The sequence below is a fragment of the Onychostoma macrolepis genome, chromosome 06 (assembly GCF_012432095.1).
Source record: "Onychostoma macrolepis isolate SWU-2019 chromosome 06, ASM1243209v1, whole genome shotgun sequence".
NCBI classification, from domain to species: Eukaryota; Metazoa; Chordata; class Actinopteri; order Cypriniformes; family Cyprinidae; genus Onychostoma; species Onychostoma macrolepis.
In genome coordinates this window covers 14,502,567-14,522,961 of record NC_081160.1, presented here as the reverse complement: position 1 = coordinate 14,522,961, position 20,395 = coordinate 14,502,567, and the positions used below count along the sequence as shown (strand labels likewise).

The following is a 20,395-nucleotide window of genomic DNA, read 5'->3' as shown; positions in this document are numbered from 1 at the left end:
AATTCTATGCACAATTTCCACCGTACTCATTACATACCATATTGATGTATGCAATGAATAAAAAATTAATAAAAACGAAACAAACCTAGGCTTTACAAATATCAGATTTCTTTAGGCTAAAAACGCGGAAAACTTGTTTGAAGACGGGTGAGATGAAGAGCAGCAGCATCCACAAGTCTCAGTGTCTCTGCAGAGATGGGTTAGTTAGTCCACACTCACTGTCCTTGGACACCAGCTGACACCTCCAGTTATGAAATGGCAACTGCACCTCTATCCATCAGGGCACCACTATTTCGTCTTTTTAAAAAAGGTTTGCAGTTGTTCAAATATTGATGCGAGGCTTGTGTGGGTCTGTTAGTGTTTCCTAACCACTGCACCAACCCAACAAGTGCTGCTGTTCTACACAACTGTTCTTGTCGCAACAGCGTACTCGACATATTTATATAAATCATTAAATTTCATATTAGATATTTATCTCTGCAGTTAGATATACCATTTGGATCTACATTTTTCCTTTTTATTAATTCAGCTTGAAAGTACAAAAATTTGATATTTGAAGAGTAGCTTACAATATCGCCACATGAACAAACAAGCCACTTTATAAGCTAATGTTTTAGAGACGCCTCTTAAAATAGCCTACTTTCCGCTTTATTGTGATGTTGAGATTTTTTTTTTTTAATAATGTCAATTATGTAAGTAGGCTACATCATAAACTTTTCAAACTGCTACAAATTTACTGTAAATTGGCTTCCGCAGCCAGAATTTTCTCTGAATTATGGGGTCCAGCAATGTCACTCTTTATCCACTAGGTGTCGCTCCGTTCGTCTGTGTGTCATGCTGCATGCATTATTCTCAAAGAGAACTGGAACAACCATTCTCTTCTGTTTTGTACTCAATCTGTACTGCAATATTCAGTGCGAGATTAGATAGGTTTAGATAAGAGGATACGCGCGTTTAAATCAAATCTCTGACCTATGGTGCACTGTCGATTTGTGTAGCTTCACTATTAATTCAGTGTGTGAAGTTTATGTTTGGACCTTTCCATCTTTGCGGACCATAACACGAAGGAAGCGGAAATTAACAGCTCTCTTGCTTTTCCCGGAGCTACTCCGGAGTCGGGAAAATTAACTGCAACCGTAAGCCCTATGAACATGATTTTACTGTTGTTAAAATGAAGTATTTCTATGTAGTTCTTTATTTCACTGCGTAAGGGGGATCGGAGAGGGAGAGACTGCACTTCTGTGCGCTGGGTAAGTGTTTTATCTAATCAGCAGATTCTTGCATTGGAATTACTTATGTTTGACTCCTTTCAGTCAGATTGGTATTTTTTTTTAAAGATTACATGTAGGGAAAATAAAAAATGCGAAGGAAATTCTAGTGGTGTTTGTATATGTTTCACAAGGCTGAAAAGTTTGGTATCAAAACAAAGGATCGCATCTTCACCATCACAGCATATTATCATTAAACGAATCCGTTCCCCTAACCCTAACTATTTACATACAGAACCGATTATACTACAACAACTCTAGACGAGCGACGCGAAGCGATAAACTATATTGCTCCTATTATAATCAACAAAGCTGTCTACAAACGACGTAACTGACGCCCGGGGCCCACTGCAAATTTAGTTCAGGGCGAGCTGTCCAGAGGTCAGTCTTCGCTGCACGTATTGACTGCATGATTATAACGGCAAAGTGCTAAAATGTCGTATCTTTAGCTGTGTTGAATAGTGGAGTGAACAAATCTTTTAGTGAATCGTTCTCGTTCAGTCCCATGCACTGACTCGTGTTTTGTTCGTCGAAATAAGCGCGTGACTCCATTGGTAGCATTTTCTGCCGTCAAATGGATTATAAGCAGGAGCAAATATCATTCGAGAGTGGGCTATGAGGGAGCACTTTCACTGGTTACATCGTTTGAACTAATACGCCCCTTTACTGAACGAGACTCGGTGGATTGTCACTGAACTGATTGACTTTCTTTTACAATTCGTGAATGAACTATCTGGATTTGAAGTAACTGGCCATTTTTTAACGAATCGGTTGACTCACTGAAAAGGCCTCTGAATGAATCAGTGAGCGAATTTAAGTGAATCTTCTTAGTGAATCGATTCAACTGTTTCGAATCACTGATATGAATCAAAACCTCAACCACTAGCGTAGAAAAGCAACTAGATCTTGACATGAATGTCTGTGTAATGACGCATCTCACTCAGGAATGAAGAATTAGTTTGTACTTGTAATTAGTTAACATGTATAAGCCCTTTGTTGTGACTTCAGTATTTCAACCAGCGTGTCAGGTCTGAATGACTCAAGCTTTCACCAGCATCCAGTATCACCCAAGACACCCCACATTACATCTGATTCCTCTTATTGGCTCATAGTCGGTTACAAGAAAACGTCAGCTCGACCCAGTTATTCCGTTCCCTTTATATTTGCGTACATTGCACGGCTGCTTCATACCAGATCTGTTTAAAAGGGAGAAAAAAAGAGATATTTTTCCTGATGCCTGATGCTTCGTCTATGCATAACTACATTTGGTTCAAATCTTTATGTCTGTCTGCAGGTTGACAGCACCCAGACAAGGAAGATCTGTCACTCCACGGTCAGCAGTGACAAGGACAGATATTAGGAGATTGAATCATATCAGTCAGGGCTGTTATTCTGCCTGTAGAAGCACTTCCTTTTGGAGCTTTATATCTGTCTCGCATCCACACAGCCCATGCCATGGAGGCAATAGCTAAATACGATTTCAAAGCTACTGCAGAAGATGAATTAAGTTTCAAGCGAGGAGAGATTTTAAAGGTAAGTGGAATTTATTACTGCTGCATTTTTCATTTCTGTCTTTCTGTACGATCAAGCTGAGGAACCTGATGTCTACAGAAATGTCTAGTTTATCTGTTTGTCCTGTTCCAATGACTGCTTTATACATACTTTAAATTGTAAGTATTAACTTTAATTAGTGTCAGAAATATATAGCATTGATTTAATAAAATCTGGATGTGCAGTGATGACAAGTCAGTTTTATTTGTGTATCACTTTTCACAGTACACATTGTTTCAATGCAGCTTTACAGAAAATCTTGATGTCAGTGTTTATGACATCTTAATATCTTCATGCCTTACAGTAGCGTTTAGCAGATTAGAACTGTGCTGTACTATAGTGTACATCTTAGCCATCATTGAAGTAAATTATATATTAAAATGAAAAAGTTATTTTAAATGATAATAATATTTCGCAATATTCCTATTTTTACTGTATTTTTGATCGAATAAATGTAGCTATGGTGAGCACGTCTTTCGGAAACTTTAAAAAACTCATCTTGCTTCTGAACCAAGGTCAGTCACCCTAGCAACTCAGACTCCCCCCAATCACCCACCCCTGAAGGGTTCAGCTCCATCCAAAAAGATTTTGGACTGGATTCAGGAGTGCTTGCCATCCTGCTGTAATTTAATTTAGGTCATGGATCAGCTATTCTTGCCCCCTGGACCTTTCATCCAGCAAAACGCAAGGCTTCAAAGCTGCACATCATTCTCAATGTTCTAGACAACTTTTAATCAGCAGCGTGCATAAGTACTCTGTGCTTCTGCATTCTGCTTGACCTAACTTTAATATGATCACACACTGCCCTTTTCACCCCATTTTACTTCAAGTTTGTTCAAGTATTTGGCATGCAAATGAAGGGATAGTGATACTGGGGCATGTTTAACTCCAGCAGAGGGTCAATGAAGGACCATCTCTCGAAGAAACCCTTGAGCTATAAGGTCATGAAATGCATATTTTATCATCTTCTAAATCTAAAGTTTAGAGCCTTTAAAGTCTCTTGGTAAAAATTGTCTGTTCAATTGATGTCTGTGGTAAATGGGATTAGTCTCAGTAAGACTAGCAACATTTCTTATTATATGTCATAATTGCTATTTTTTATCATATTATAAATTGCAGGAGTGTAAAGAGAGGGATGCCAGACCTTTGTCTCTGGTTGTTGCCTATTCTGCATTGACTTTACCCCATTCAGAAAGAAGAAGCTCAGTAGAGTTGGTCTTAGTATTTTTCTTCCCCACTCTTTGGCAACGCCTGCACAAGAAAATTTCAAATCCTGGGAGAGACAAAAAGCAATGATGGGATTTGATGGTATCTCAGGATTTCAGCTATTTTATTTTATTTTTTCTGAGCAATTTATGGAAGCTACAGTGCCAAGGCAAAAGACTCAAAATTTTACCAGTAGAGTTGTTTTTAGTCTCAGTTGCAAACTGTGTAAGGAATAATTGATGACAGGCCATTGAATTATTGAAAAATAATGCACTCCCAAGGAGGTAATGTCGCCACGACAGGAGGCAGGCCACCTCGGATGTGCATTATTTTTCAACAATTCAACGGTCCATTGTCCGTTATTATTTAGGTGTTTTATTTTGAGAAATTTCTAGATTTTTTTTCCTTAAAACGCATGAATAGAACTACTTACTTGTATGCATATTTTCTTATAAACCGCCAAAGACTCTACAACATTATATAACAAGTAAGATCATGATTATAATTAGCCATTACTTAGCTGAAATAATGTCACAGGGAAACGAAAAGTTATTTGAATAAGTGGTATTTTATATGTCAAAAATGTACAATATTATGTTACCAAACTTACATGGTTGAACTAACAGAATTGGAAACCTGGATCATATAGAGAGGAATGTTCAGATTCACTGACAATCATCTTCATTGAATAACAGCCTAAACATATCCCATGGGATAACAGCATTTGCTTCTAATATGTTGAGAATATCCCCAAACCCCAAGATTCTGTTAGGTTGGCCTAGAAATTCTGGCTAATTACTATGTCTGCCTCCTGACTGTAGGATAGGATTTGATGTTCTCGCTTGGGTTCTCTTTTGAACCTCTGACTCCAGGGAACTCGTCTTTTTCTAGAGTCTCTTGTGATTTTGGTGCTTCCCCCACACTTCCCCCGAGGGCAGCGTTGAAAAATTGTGCTGTATGTCTGACATATTTGCATATTTTTTTGCCCTACTTTCCTAGTTTCATGGGATTTGATTTTGCATTCATGGGAGTTGCATCAAAAAACGTGTCACCTGCAAAATAAGAGGATTCCTTGTGGCTCACTCTCTTCCTTACCTTCAAATCTGTATTTTATTTTCTCAGTGAAAAAACAAAGAGCCCATTTTGAATAATGTACTGGTCACTCTTTTACTTGCTACTACAATGAAAGCAGTTAGCTCAAAGGGAAAAATATGTAATTATGATTGAAGACCGAGATTTGGTTCAGATATAGTGGTCTTTAACTTCCGAAGGTGAATTGGTGGGCATGATCCGACCTTGTTGGTTCTAATAGGTACTTCATATTGCCCCCTTTTGGACGAAGAGATTCATAGAAAACACCATGACAGTTGGGTCATGTAGGGAATAATTGATGACACACCATTGAATTATTGAGAAATAATGCACACCCAAGGGGGTAATGTCGCAACGACAGAAGGCGTGTGCATTCAGGTGTGCATTATTTTTCAATAATTCAACGGTCTGTCATCAGTTATTATTTAGGTGTTTTATTTCGAGACATTTCCAGGTTTTTGTCCTTAAAACATGAATAGAACTACTTTCTTATGCATTTTCTAACAGGTACTTCATATTGGCCGCTTTTAGACGAAGAGGTTCGTAGAAAAAACCTTTGGGCAGCTGGGTCATGGGAGTCATGTCACTGAGTCAGTGAATTGAAATCGGTAAAAATGTTGCGAAAATTAATATTTTATGCCCTATAGTAGGAAAAAATGACAACAAACTAAGATTTTTTTTTTTCTTTTTCCTTTTTCTTTTCTTTTCTTTTTTTTTTTTTTGAATAACACTCATTTATCTCATTTTGTATTTTTTGTTTGGAATTTACTAAACAAAAACATTAAGAAAACATCTTCATGCCATTCAAAGATCAAAATAATACTCATTCAAAAATAAAAACTAATTTTATAAAACTACTGATTCAGACTCTAATTTCTGATAGAATGAGCAATGCTAGAAGCCAATATAAAATCAGTGCAGTTAATGCATGAGATTGACATGATAAACACATCTGTCTTTATCTGTGTTTTACTGCATTCTCTGGTGCTTGCTGTAATAACTTGTTCTAGACAGAATAAATAATAATGTGATATTCACATGAGCTAATATGTTTAGTAATATATTTTAATATATCAGTAAATTCATTTTTGGATAATGACAACAGCCTGAGTGTAAATAGTGACAGGATTATCATTTTTGGATAATTATTCCTTTAAACAGTCCGTAGACACTTTATTATCCATGCTGAACTCTTCTGTTTGTAGTGCAAGTCTGTAGTGCTTTGACATAAGCCATAGAAACGATGTATTTTCAGTATTTTTAGCGTCACTCTCACTGACATCCAAAAGTGCCTCTGGCACAAGGCAGAATGCCACTAAAAAGGTTTTCTCTGCTTCCAGTCTTGAGAATTTGATGTTGTGCTAGAGATGTGACTGGAAATGCTTATATAAATAAACTATAACTGCAACTCTATTCTTTTTTATAGTTCCAGCCAAAACACCTGGTTGATAAAATTATATGGGAGACTATTAAGAAAGCAAAATGCAAGGTGTGCAATCTTTAGGGTTTCAGTTTATATTATGCATTTAAGAAAATGTTGGGTTCATTGGGATCTTCTGGCATGTTGCTTTTGCTAGCCCACTATTCACTGATTCAGTGCTTGAGAGCAGGCATCACTGATATCTTAACTTCACGATGCCTAATACTGCCCACACACTATGACTTTCAAGGTCATCGAATTTGTTCATTTCACACTACAGCAACTGTCGCTGCTGATGTCATTTCCAGTCAAAACACATTTCACACCGCAGGACTTCGCTTGCAGACAGGTCTAGATATTTAACCTGCTAACTATCTGTAGTTTCTTTCTTTGAAAATTCACACATGCCGATTGTGCACACAGACACATGCATTTAAAGCTCTTGATACCTGCTTTGGTGACACATCTTTCCGTCTGTTGCATTCATTTAACTACAGTTATGGTCTTGTCTTTGAACCTCCATGACTCACAGAACCAGACTGCATTTAACGCACAGCCTTCTTCTGTAGATGTGTGTCTGGAGCATGTCAGCCTGTGATTAACTGTTTGGCCTTCAGGGGATGTTTGGACTTGTAATATCATGGCTGATGCCAGTCTGATATCACTGGTGGTGTCATTTATTTATTTACAGAGGAGTGTGATGCAACACACAGATTCCTCAAAATGCATCAAGCGTGAATCAGTCTTTTCAGTGTGGAAAAAACCTTGATAGAAATCTCCAATAATAATAGTAATGTTGAGTTTGAACCTAGTCGCAGCTGCTGAAGATGATTGATTCAATTCAATTCAATTCAAAATACAAATCGTTGCAAAACAGCTTTAGTTTCTACATTATATTTAGGAGTAGGTTATTAGTGGTGACTATGGCAGAAATGTACAGTAAAAATCATGCAGTTAGCTACAAATTACACGTAATCAAACAGACGATGATTATATGTTGATTAAACTTTGCGATTGCGATTAAACGTTGCAATTAAGCAAAATTTTGTAGTTTTATATGGTGTTCCAAGGTTAGCATCATCTGACGTCTTCTGGGGGGTTGGCATCATCTCTTCTCAGGTGTTTGGTCATCTCAGATCTTCGTAAGGGTTGGATCCAGACTGAAGCTTGTGTAATTCCTAGTTGCCTCGGGATGCAAATTACATTCTTTCCAACCAGTAGCATCTCTCCATTGCCCCTGAACACAACAATAGTCTGTTTATTATAGATATGAAGCTAAGTCGGCCTGCTGGAAAGGGTACATGCCAGACATGTGGTAAAAACTTTTGGATTAGTGGATATTATTAGCCCAATATGGTTTGCCTAGTAGGCTACTATGATTATCACTGAATTATAAGATCCTGAAAAATCTCACCCCCTGCCTCTATGCTTCATTTTCCATTTTTGTCTCATGAGCAATTATGCTTCCTTTGTCTTTCATAAGTGCTTTAGGCACACTGGACCATATTTCCTCGAAAAACTGTAATGGCCTACATTAGGCAGATTGGGTTGCAGTGTGACCAAAACCTTATAGGACTTAACGTTATGTCACAGTAACTGTATACGTCTTGTTCAAAAGTTTGGGGTCGGTAACCTATATTATATCTCTATATGCTAATATATATTAATATATAAATGCATTAAATTTTATAACTGTTTTGCTTTATTTTTGGTTGACTAAATGCAGCTTTGGTAAGCATAAGAGACTTCCTTTAAAAATCTTATTGACCCTAAATATTTGAACAGTAGTGTTTTTGGGGGAAATTCTGTAAAATTCTCCGTGTATTAAAAATTAAATAGACGTGTGTGTGTGTGTATACATATATATATATATATATATATAAGACATGATTATGCTTCATATAGTCTATCTGTTTTGCACCACATTCTCTGGTGCTTGTTGCCATTATTTGTAGACAGAATAAGTAATGTGATGTTCATGAGCTAATTTATTTGGTAATATATTTTGTTTGGTTTCATTTTAGGTTAAATGAATTATAAGTAATTCATGCACATAATTTATATTACACAAATTACACTTTTAATGTGCATTAAATTTTAAGCAATTTAAACAAATTACAATTTAAATAATACAAAGTACTTGAACATGGAAAGCAATAAAAATTGAATAATTTCAAAACTAATCCAAGTTTAATTATATTTCCCAACAAGACAGAGCCCTCTCTCTTTTCTAATGTTTTCTTCCAATTTTCCAAAGCAATTGACACTGGTTGTAAAAAGTTGGAAGAGCAAATTGTATCCTCCACAAGAGCAAGACATTGTTGTATGCTTCAGAAATTAATATATAAATACATTAGGCATGCCTTACCATGCCTAACAAGCACAAATTGTGAGAAAACACAACTGAATCCCGCAAGATATTTCTGTACTAATGCACTGCATGACTAAATAGCTAGCCTAATTAGTTGAAAAACTTGTGTTGACTGGTACGGAGCCCTTTACAGGACATTGTGGTGGGAAAAATTCGGGGTGAATGGAAAAAAATCAGGGTGGGAGGGAAAAAAAAAATTCAAATGTTTTGCGTTCTCTCGCAAAACCATTTGAGTTCGGACAAACGCTTCCTGTTTACTTTGCAGCTTGCAGTGGTTACAGCTCGTATAATGGAGCGGTTCATATAGAGTTTTTATTTTGTACTTTGACTCAAGTATAAAGAAATACAGTCAGACAGTGGTTAGTTCAAGGCACGGTTTTGGGACATTCTAAAACGCTTTAATGTGGCTTAATGTATTAAAACACTGACATTAGGACCAAATTCGATAATAATAAATACTAATAAAATGGTTAGGTTTATATTAATAACCTAATAAGGAGAATAGCCCAGAATATGAATGCAACGGATCTGGTATTTTTAAATCACTGTTTTCATTATAGCCTACCTTAAGCGTTTTATGGGGGAGAAAAAGCTTAGGCTACGTGCAGGGCGTTGCGTTGCGTTCATATTCTGGGCTATTCTTCTTTATTAATAGTAATATTATTAATAAGGTTATTAATATTAGCCTAATAATTGTATCAGCTTTATCGAATTTGGTCCTCCAAGTCACTGTTTTAAAACATTAAGCCACATTAAGCGTTTTATTATGTCCCAAAACCGTGCCTTGAACTAAGCACTGACTTATTGATTTATTTGAGTCCAAGTTCAAAATAAAACTCTATGAACCACTCCATTGTGAACATACGAGCTGCATGAACCATTCATTATAGCCTACCTTAAGCGTTTTCTGTGGGGAAGAAAAGGCTTAATGTGCAGGGCGTTGCGTTCATATTCTGCTTTATTAATAGTAATATTATTAATAAGGTTATTAATGCTAGCCTAATAATTTTTATCAGGATTTATTATCAAATTTAGTCCTCCAATGTAACTGTTTTAAAACATTAAGCGTTTTAGAATGTCCCAAAACCGTGCTTTGACATAAGCACTGACTGTATTACTTTGAGTGCAAGTTCAAAATAAAACTCTATGAACCGCTCCATTGTGAACATACGAGCTGTAACCACTGAAAGCTGCAAAGTAAACAGGAAGCGTTTGTCCGAACTCAAATGGTTTTGCGAGAGAACGCAAAAGTTTCTCGAGGGAACGCAAAGTTTCTCGAGGGAACGCAAAACATTTGAAAAAAAAATTTTCCTCCCACCCTGAATTTTTTTTCCATTCACCCCGAATTTTTCCCACCACAATGTCCTGTAAAGGGCTCCGTAGACAGGCATTTAATAATTAAAAAAAACCTACCACAGTAAAAAAAAAAAAAACGAAAAGTGTTTGTAAGTAAGTTTTGTAATTATAAGTAAATCCCTTGTAAAAAAAAAAAAGACAGATGATGAGATGTGAGTGTGGATTTGGATAGAAAAATCGAGATTACAAATGTAACGCAGTGGAGATTTGTTTTGTATGTGTGTGTGTGTGTGTGTGTGTGTGTGTGTGTGTGTGTGCCAGTATGAATTGTCTTCAGTTTTTATGGACAGAGCTTGTCAATGTTAAGAGCAAGCTGGTTGACAGATGTGGTCAGAGGTCTTGTACTCTCTCTCTCTCTCTCTCTCTCTCTCTCTCTCTCTCTCTCTCTGCATGAGTGTTGTCAACACCTCCAGGTTTACGCTGTGTCTTAACCGGGCATGACATGACAACTACGACCAGAAGTTATTCAGTTTCACTGAGAGTTGATAATGTGAACAACAACAGCTGGTGGTGATTTTATGCAAATGCAGCAAGTAACAATAGGAATAAAGACTGCACTTGTGAGCTGTGTCCTTTAATGTAGGCCTACTGTACTGTGGTGTGTAGGTGTGATGGAGAAGTTAATGTATTTATAAAGTTAACCTGTTCCATATTGTTTGTCTTTGTCCACATACAGGTATATAATACGAAAGTGTAAATATTATACATGCAAATTGGATCCATATTCCTTTAACTTTTTTTTTTCAGATATTTTTTATTTTGTTCATATTTTTTTCTGAAGAAAGATAAGCATATATAGTGATGAAAGCCAAAATATTAAATGTCATGGATGTATATTTATTGAGTAATCCACTGTTTTGTAGAGGCCATTTTATGCCAAAATGGCCATTTTCACCTGAGATTTGGAGCCAAATTACAGGAGGGTAATACTGACTTCAGAAAGATGGCAGCATCATTATTTTATGTTTACACAGAGATTGGTATGTCTATTAGTAAAATCTGTTGACTTCAGCAATCTTTGTTTCATTATATGCCAACAGTTACAGTTCAAAAATATCAAAAAGCACTCGTTTTTTTGCCTCAAGTTTGCATACCTGTAACTTAAGAAGTATTAGAGATATCTTAATATCCTTTTAGATTCTGGTTCTTAACAAAAAAACAAAAACCAAAAAAAAGTTTCTGAAAGTTGGTTGATTTGACACAGAATGGCCCAGATGTCAGTGGTAACCAAAATGTTGGCCTGTAACATGGCAGAAATAGCTTTTATTTTTTGTTACTTTATCGTGTTGGACCTAATTAGGTCAACATATTGTACTCATGGGCACAAATGCGCCATTAATGTCTAAAGTGTTTCAGTATTTTGATACGGTTTGAACCTTGTTCCCACTTTCTTTCTGTTGTGCTTTCTGCCTAGCAACAGTGCTTTGCTGCGGGCAAGCAGGCTAGTATGATTTCCTCTGAATAGGGATTTAGTGGTTGTGGATTGGGCATGGCTGACATCTCTGAACCACAAAACTGGGTTTAGAATTTGGACTTGGTTTTGGCATCATATTCAGCTATCTATCTGCTGTATTAATTTTCTTTTCTTGAACAAAGCTCCGATTCTGTGTTTTATGTTTAATACCAGTTTTCATCCAACCACCGCAAGGTTTTTTTTTACTGGAGAGACACAAAATTGGGGCAAATTTTGCATATGCAAATTCTTCACTGCGCCCACATAGAGATTTCCTAAAACTCAGATTGCTTTCTATTCACCAAGATGACAAGAGGGGGGGAAAAAACAAAAACAATATTTTTCTCTCTCTGTTTGTTACTGCATAGAGTGGGAGTGGATTTTAAAAATACTATATGTTTATATATATGTTTTATAACTGAGATTATTATTGATTATTAACTGAGCTGTATTCATTTCTCCCATCCAGAAGTTATCAAGACCTACTTTCCCCCTTTTGTATATTTGGAATATGACATCTTGGCTTGTTTATAATGTCACTCTATTTTTCTTCAAGGCAGAGAAAAGAGGCGCCATGGCGCGGTGGGGGTGAGAGCAGATTAATGGTTGTTTACAAAGAGAGAAGGGATGGGGAGACCATCTTTCAGAGTTGTGAGAACATTCCAGGCTATAGGATAGGATTCCAATTTATCTTAGACAGATGTGTCATAACATACTTGACTTAAGCAAGACTGAGAGAGTGCCTTTGAGTCTAAAGTAATCACATAAAGTGATTTGTCCACTTCATCTGTTTCGGCCCTTCACCTCTGAGATTGTACACAGTGCAGTAATGTACTCCTTTCTTCATTTCATATTTGATGGTGATGGTCATCATTACCACAGATGGTATCATTGTGGGTACAGCATTGTACTTCAGTTATGAAAGAGACATCAAATCCTGGCCATCAGGAATGATGCTAATTACCCACATCTTTTTGCGCAATCCATCTGGTTCAGTTTTGCAATTCCACAAAACAGACTGTGAGCAATGTATTTCTCATTAGTGCCAGAGAAGTCTTATGTATACAGGATGTTATGTGTGGCTTAAAGTTGAAATGAAGGATATTTCCTGTATGCTATTTATAGAGCAAGGCCTTGGGTTTTAAACACCACAGGCAGTGATGTGATTGGCTCTTTAAGTCCTTTGTGTTCTGAGGGAAGTGGGCTGATTGGAGGTTTACTCTGTGGACACTGTGTAGTGACACCATGCTGGTCAGGTTTTAAAGTGTCTTCTGTTTTCCCATCAGATTTTAAATGAAGAATGTGACCAGAACTGGTACAAGGCAGAACTTAATGGAAAAGAGGGATTCATCCCTAAAAATTACATAGAAATGAAGCCACACCCGTGAGTATTTGCTCTTTTGTAGTGAAAAAAATACTAAATCTATAAGAAAAACAATCTTCACGAAATTACTCACTCCCCTGTCACTCCAAACCCATAAGACTTTTGCTCATTTTTGAAATACAAATGAAGAAAATTTAAATGAAACCTGAGAGAGTTCACTGAAAAATTCATAAATGCATCATTATAGTAATCTGTTTGAATCAAGTGTTTTAATCCAAGTCTTCTGAAAAGGCACTCATTTTATCTAATGATGCATACATATATAATTGAGGTTTACCCAGAAGCTCATCCATACTTGCTTGACCAGTGAGGTTTATTCTCACTTGTCAAACAAGAGCTTCTGCAAGAACAAGTGAGGTTTGTTTTCAACGCCTCAAGCAAAAAACTGTATTGGTGTAATGGACAATAAAGGGCCAGAAATCTCTCAGGTTTCATAAAAAATATTAAACAAGTCTTCCAAGTGGGTTTGGAACAACATAGCATAATTTTCATGCTTGGGTGAACAGTTTCTTGCATTTCCTCCATGGAGGAAAATAATGCAATAAACCACATTTAAAATTACATTGTCAAATTTTTCTGTTTAGTTGTTTAAAGGGGTGGTTGATTGCAATTTCACTTTTTTAACGTTAGTGTGTAATGTTGCTGTTTGAGCATAAACAATATCTGCAAAGTTGCAGCGCTGAAAGTTCAATGCAAACAGAGATATCGTCTTTTAAAATTCTGGAAGTTTAATGCCTACAAAAACAGCTTGTAAGGTACTACAACAAACTACTTCCCGGGTCTGATACATCACGGTCCCAGATAAACCCCGCCCTCAGGAACATGTAAGGAAGGGGCGAGGCCATGCTGTGCTGCTTTAGAGAAGAGGAAGAGAAAACTAGGGGTGCACGTAAAAATCTATTCATATATAAATCGCAATTCTGTCTTCTAACGATTCTAATGGATTCACAAGTTTCAAAATTAATGTTCTAAAACAGCCGTTCTTAATACTGTTCCTCGCTTCGCCCTGCTCTCTCTCTCTCTCTCTCTCTCTCTCTCTCTCTCTCATTCAGATCGTCAGATCAGCTCCAACAAACTGTTCCAATTATACATTTTCACTTAGCAATGAGAAGCGTTATACATGGACGCGTGTGCGGTTGCCATACTGTATTAAAGCTTTAATCAGAATAAAACCGTATGTTAAAAGTTAACATAAGCAGTAGCATAATAACAGCATATCTAAAAGTATAAGACAACAAACAAACAAACATACCATTAAGAGCCATGTTTGCACAGGTTCTGCGCGATCCTCTTCACTAATATCCTCTGCGTCTCAATCGGGCTCAAATTGATAAGCAATATAGACAACGCCATTGTTTACAATACAACCGGAGCACATGCCGCTGAGCTGAGGGGTGGGACATTTAGACGCACGCTCGGCGGTTTAGTGAATCACAACACACTGAGCCAGCTAACCAATCAGAGCCCATCACATATTTCTGAGGGAGGGGCTTCATAAAAACAGGAAATAATCGAGGCGTTTGTCAGAGAAGGGACAGAGCGGTGTGGAATAAAGGTAAATTATATGAAAAATAATGCGTTTTTAAAAAAAACGAAGCATGAACACGTTAGACTGCACCCCATAAACACAATCAAGCCTAGAAAAAAACCAGTAAACCACCCCTTTAACAACTTCTGTTTAGTTGTTTAGTTCTTTCTTTTTTGTTCAGTATGCTAAACTTTGCAGAGTTATTGTTACATAACGTCAGTGTAACGTCCGATTTAGTTATGAGTCCATGCCTCTTTTAGAACAAATACCTTTCTAATATACAGTATACTAATATACAATCTAATAAACACTCTGTATTTCTAATACACAAGTTCAACTACTGTCCATCCAACAGACCCACGGATGCATTATATTACATAAGTTTCCCAGTCTTAGCATTCTCAAAATTCGAATGTGCTCCGTGCATTCTACACAGTATCTGAACTACTGCTTTTGGATTTGTTCTGAACCCGCAGCTGGTTTTATGGGAAGATTCCCCGCGCAAAGGCAGAAGAAATGTTAAATAAACAGAGACATGATGGAGCTTTTCTCATTAGAGAGAGTGAGAGTGCACCTGGAGACTTCTCGCTGTCTGTCAAGTATGTATTTGTCATTCTATTCTATTCTAATGTTTCGCCAGTTTGCATATGACTGTTCGAGTAATGGACTCTAACACAGGCTGCTTCTTTTGAAATTTTGATGCGGTAATTGAATCTGTTCTTGTAAATAGGGGCATGTCAATGAATAATTGATGCAATGCAGCACAAAATATGGCCGTTCTCAGCACTTTATTTATGTGTTATTGCGAATTCTTTTTGTGTGGTTTCTAAACTAGGCCAACACTGTCTGAATCATTCAAATAGTTCTCCACAGATAGCTGCAGACCTTAGGGTTCATGATAAACTGAACAGTGCAGAGTTCTTTACTACAATTGCAATATCTAAGTGTTATAAATGCAGCCGGCTATTATGTACTTCTCTAAACACTGTGTTTTTTCCCTTTCCTGTAGATTTGGTAATGATGTCCAGCACTTCAAAGTCTTACGGGATGGAGCAGGAAAATACTTCTTGTGGGTGGTCAAATTTAACTCGTTAAACTCTTTAGTGGATTATCATCGGTCCACTTCTGTGTCCAGGAATCAGCCCATTTTCCTCAGGGACATTGAACAGGTACCACAGGTAGGACTGAATCAGAGGTGAAACAATTTCAGAAATACTGTATGTTACACTTTGGTGTTCCATTTTTAAAACATTAAATGTACAAATGTACAAATATTTCAATCCCACCTTTTTGACTATATATCCAACAATTAAAATTGTGTATATATATGAAGAGTTCATTTGCAAAAACGGATAACATCCGTTTTTAACAATTTTCAAAAATCATGTTTTTTTCATTGTGGACTCAATCAAACTGCAGTTGGGTTATTTTGATTAGGTAAAAAAAAAAAAATACTAGCTAATTAACACACACACGTACACAGCCAGGCATTAAGCCACATTCAAGGCAATATTGTCATAATTCTCAACATTTACTTTTGTTCCACAGCATTCCACATATGTTCAAGCTTTGTTTGACTTTGACCCTCAAGAGGATGGAGAGCTGGGTTTCAGGCGTGGAGATTTTATCCAGGTCCTGGACAACTCGGATCCTAATTGGTGGAAGGGGGCTTGTCACGGACAGACTGGAATGTTCCCTCGTAATTATGTCACACCTGTCAATCAAAACATGTAACTTGCAGAGAAAATGTTTGCTTGCTTAAAGCACCTGTGGACATGGAGCTGGGTTGCCATGGAAACAGAAACCACAGAGTGATGGAGAGAAAAGGCTCAATTGGTGACGTGGATGTCGATTGGCCAGAAAAATAAAGACTGTGCTGTTTGGAGTGGTTGACATTTTAAGGAGGAAAAGTGCTCCGGACTGATATTTCATTCATGTACTGTGTTTCACATCAACTTTGCTTTATATGCAACTTTATTTCATGTTATATGATATCAGCTGTACTAATGAAAAATTCTATTTTATGTGAAGGAAATTCACAATATCACAATCACAATACTGGTACAATTTTGCACCAGGATTCATTTTAAATACCATGTTATGCTTGATTTGCATTGTTTAAATGCTTTCATGCTTGATTTTTGTATTCGTCTTTTGTCATCTTTCCAGAAGTAGTGTTACTATGTTATTTGGTGTGGGATTGTCGAGCATAATTTCATCATGCCATGTAATTTATTTTCCATAGTCAAATGAACTTACATGTAGTCATCTTTTTGTCTTAAAAGGATAGTTCACCCAAAAATGAAAATTCTGTCATTATGTTAGGGTGACCATACGTCCTCTTTTTCCTGGACATGTCTAAGATCATTTGTCTAAGATTTGCATTGGTTTGACTGTTGTCTGTAGATTCCACCTTCTCCAAGCACATAGAAGCATCCGCCATCTTGGAACGGTTAACTTGACATAATTCACCATATTGTGGGTTCGCAGACCAATGGCTGTGCAGGATTGTGGCATCTTGGAATATTCATTGATTACTATGGTGAATGACGTCAAGTTGATCATTACATATGGCGGATAGCTTGCGTAGCCTATAGCGGCCTGTAGAAACAGTTGCTAATGAGACATCTGTGTGTGTGTGTATATATATATATATATATATGAGCGCCTATATAGTGTGTGTGACAACAAAGTACCACGAGAGTGATTCGACAGAATGCTGAGCATCTGCTCTCTATAGCTCTCGCAGTACTTTGATGTCAAACACCGATAAGTCTGCGCAGCGCCGCTTCAAGCCAAACACACCTGCAACCTGGACAATTTAGAAATCCCAGCCAGGACATGTCTGGGAAAAAGAGGACGTATTGATGAGTAATTTATGTACTCATCCTCATTTGTTCCACGTGTGCAAATTTTTTCTGTAGAAAAAATATTCAAAATGTGTTTATGGAATATGGATATTTGTGTTGCAGGTTTGGAACATCATGAAGGTGATAATTTTGGGTAAACTGTCCCTTTAAATAAAAATAGCTTGAAAATAATGCAATGGTGCCAAAGCCTCTGTAGCAGATCAATGAGCAAATGTAACAAATTTGGAGCATTTCATGAAGCCCTTTAAAATGGCACGGGTATATGATTGTATTTGGGATTTTCATAGAGTATGTTGGTTACTCTAGATTATTCCTGAAAAAATGAAACAGAATAAAGATATTTCCAGTGCACTTGTACAGATCTTTTTTTGTGTGAAAAAAAAAAGAATGAATTGTTTGAATATCAAACGTTTGATATATCTGCTTAGTAGTGAACAAAATTCAATGATCTGGACTTTGTGCCATCTAGAATGATGCCATATAACTGTGCTGACAAAGGGCTGAACTTGCTCAGATGGTATGCATTTTGTTATAATGTCATGAAAGTTGTAATGTCATTAAAGTTCCTTGCCACACTTTACGGGGGCATTAGATGCCTCTTTTTGAAACTGAGGGCTGTATAATGTTCATGATGTCATTTGAGGATGTTTATTTTTGTTTCTGTTTTTGAGTTTCAGTTTTTCTTTATGTGGCCCTGGTTTACTAAAAGAAAACAATCAAGTGTATGCATCTGTAAGCCACTTTTGAATGCTGAACTATTATGTTTTTTATCTTAAAAGTAGAAAGCTAATATACATCAAAGAATTGTAGCCATTCAGTTTCTTTCTACTTGTCAAGGTCATTTTTCTTCAAATTCAATTTATTTTTTAAAATGTTTGATGTATGATGAGTTGTGTTGCTTGTACACTTAGAAGTGAGATGTGTATATACGTCTGTCATAATGGAATGATGTTTTGTGTTGATACTAAACCATTTCATCAGCTGCAGTAATCCTCAATAGAAATATACATGGCATCTGTTTGCTGTCTGAAAAGTGCAGTTTCATAATGCTGGAGTTTATGTACACCTGCACAATGTAGATTATGAGTGAAATATATTTCATAACATTTACCCCTCTTATGTGTTCATTTTATTGTGTATGTGTGTGTCTCAGTGGTTATGTCCTGTGTAGTTTAAATGACATTATTTCTACATGTCCGTTACCTCAGATAAAAAAAAAAAAAAAAAAAGGAATTTAGTATTTACAATATACACAGAATTCAGAGGAAAACAATAAATTAGTAGTGAGTGTCAGATACCTCTACTAGAGTTATTTTTGGGTTGACAAAAAGTGACACTATACCTACTACAGGACTCTCTTCTCAGTCAAATCTTTCACTGACAACAATTCTGTCCACATAAAATCAGGGCTCTCAAGTTATAGCGAAAGTTTGGAGTGAGATTAGAGGAGGGGCCACACAAAGGGGAGGGGCAACTCAAATATTTGCAGCACCCAAGTTTTTGCTAGCAGTTCAATTTGACCTATTGTTCATAATTGACCAGCACAAATAGAAGTTATGACATTTGGTAAATCTGATGAAAGACAAATTCATTCTAATAAAATAAAAAGATTTATGTATTTAAAAATACAAATGTATCAAAAATAAAAATAAATTTTGCCTCAAATGAGCCAACTGAACAGCAGTACTCAATGTACATACTGTACACATATACATTACAGTACTTACCCTGAGCATGTATGTCAAACTGTGTGTGTGTGTGTGTGTGTGTGAGAGAGAGAGAGAGAGAGAACACATTTCAGCTTATGTTTCTTTTTTTCTGTTGTAAATGTTTATTGCACATTTTGATGCCTGATGACGGGGTAGAGGACTCCCACATAAAGCACTGTCATGATAATAGCGTTCCATCCAGAGCCAAACTGTTTCTAGTTTTGGTTTTGTTCAAACCCACCATGGAAAACACACTGCATCTGAATTTGAATTTGGGGAAGCCTCAGTGCTTTATATGGGAGCCCCTACCCTGTCATCAAGATGTGCAACAAACACAACAGAAAAAATAAAATCATAAGCTGAAATGTGTTCTCTCTCTCTCTCTCTCTCTCTCTCTCTCTCACACACACACACACACACAGAGAGCTTGACATACATGTTCAGGACAAGTTCTGTAATCCTACTGTGTGTGTACAGTATATACATTGAGCACTGCTGTTCAGTCGGCATGTTTGGGGCCAAATTTCTTTGTATTTTTTATCCTTTTTTAAATATGTAAAACAATTTATTTTATTTGGATGAATTTGTCTGTCTTTTATCAGATTCACCAACTGTTATAACATCTCTAGTACTTTCCTTTCAGGAAGCCAAAGCTAAGTTAAAGCTTCTGGTTGCAAAGTTGCAGTTGGAGAGTTTTTTTTTTTTTTTTTGACTGCATCAATAATACTTTAGCGCGAATTTGGCTATACCCAACATCAGCTCTCCTCTCACTATCTTTTCACAGGCAAGTGATTTCGTAGAGGAATCTTAAAATCGAAAAAATAAATGAAGGGGTTACCTACAGCATTCATCGGATCTTTCTCTTCCAATTTACACTCCATGTGCGCGCGCATCCATGTTGCTTAGTAACGAAACCGCTTGCTGCAGAATCGCGTAATTTAAACTGAAACAACAACATCTTAATTTCTGATTGGCTGGTAGGTGGCATTTAACTCTATAACTACAGAGTCGAGAGAGCTATGAACTCGGTAGAAAACTTGCCTTAGTATTCCCTCATCTATTAATGGTATATTAATTGTATAGTAATTGTAGCGGGACAAGTTGTCCCTTCTCAGCGTGAGAAATACAAGGTGTGGCGTGAGAGCGTGTGAACTGGTTGAAATGCGTGAGTCTCACTCCGATTGCGT

The 20,395-nt window shown here is 36.8% G+C and overlaps 1 protein-coding gene across 1 annotated transcript; it reads left to right on the top strand.

Moving 5' to 3' along the window:
- Window positions 1-785: 785 nt before the first annotated feature.
- grb2a (growth factor receptor-bound protein 2a) lies at window positions 786-18,609 on the top strand. Its single transcript, XM_058779619.1, has 6 exons — window positions 786-1,250; window positions 2,563-2,801; window positions 13,004-13,101; window positions 15,106-15,228; window positions 15,639-15,807; window positions 16,178-18,609. Exons 2-6 carry the CDS (start codon window positions 2,724-2,726, stop codon window positions 16,361-16,363), a joined length of 654 nt encoding a protein of 217 aa, XP_058635602.1. The 5' UTR covers window positions 786-1,250; window positions 2,563-2,723; the 3' UTR covers window positions 16,364-18,609.
- Window positions 18,610-20,395: the final 1,786 nt, after the last annotated feature.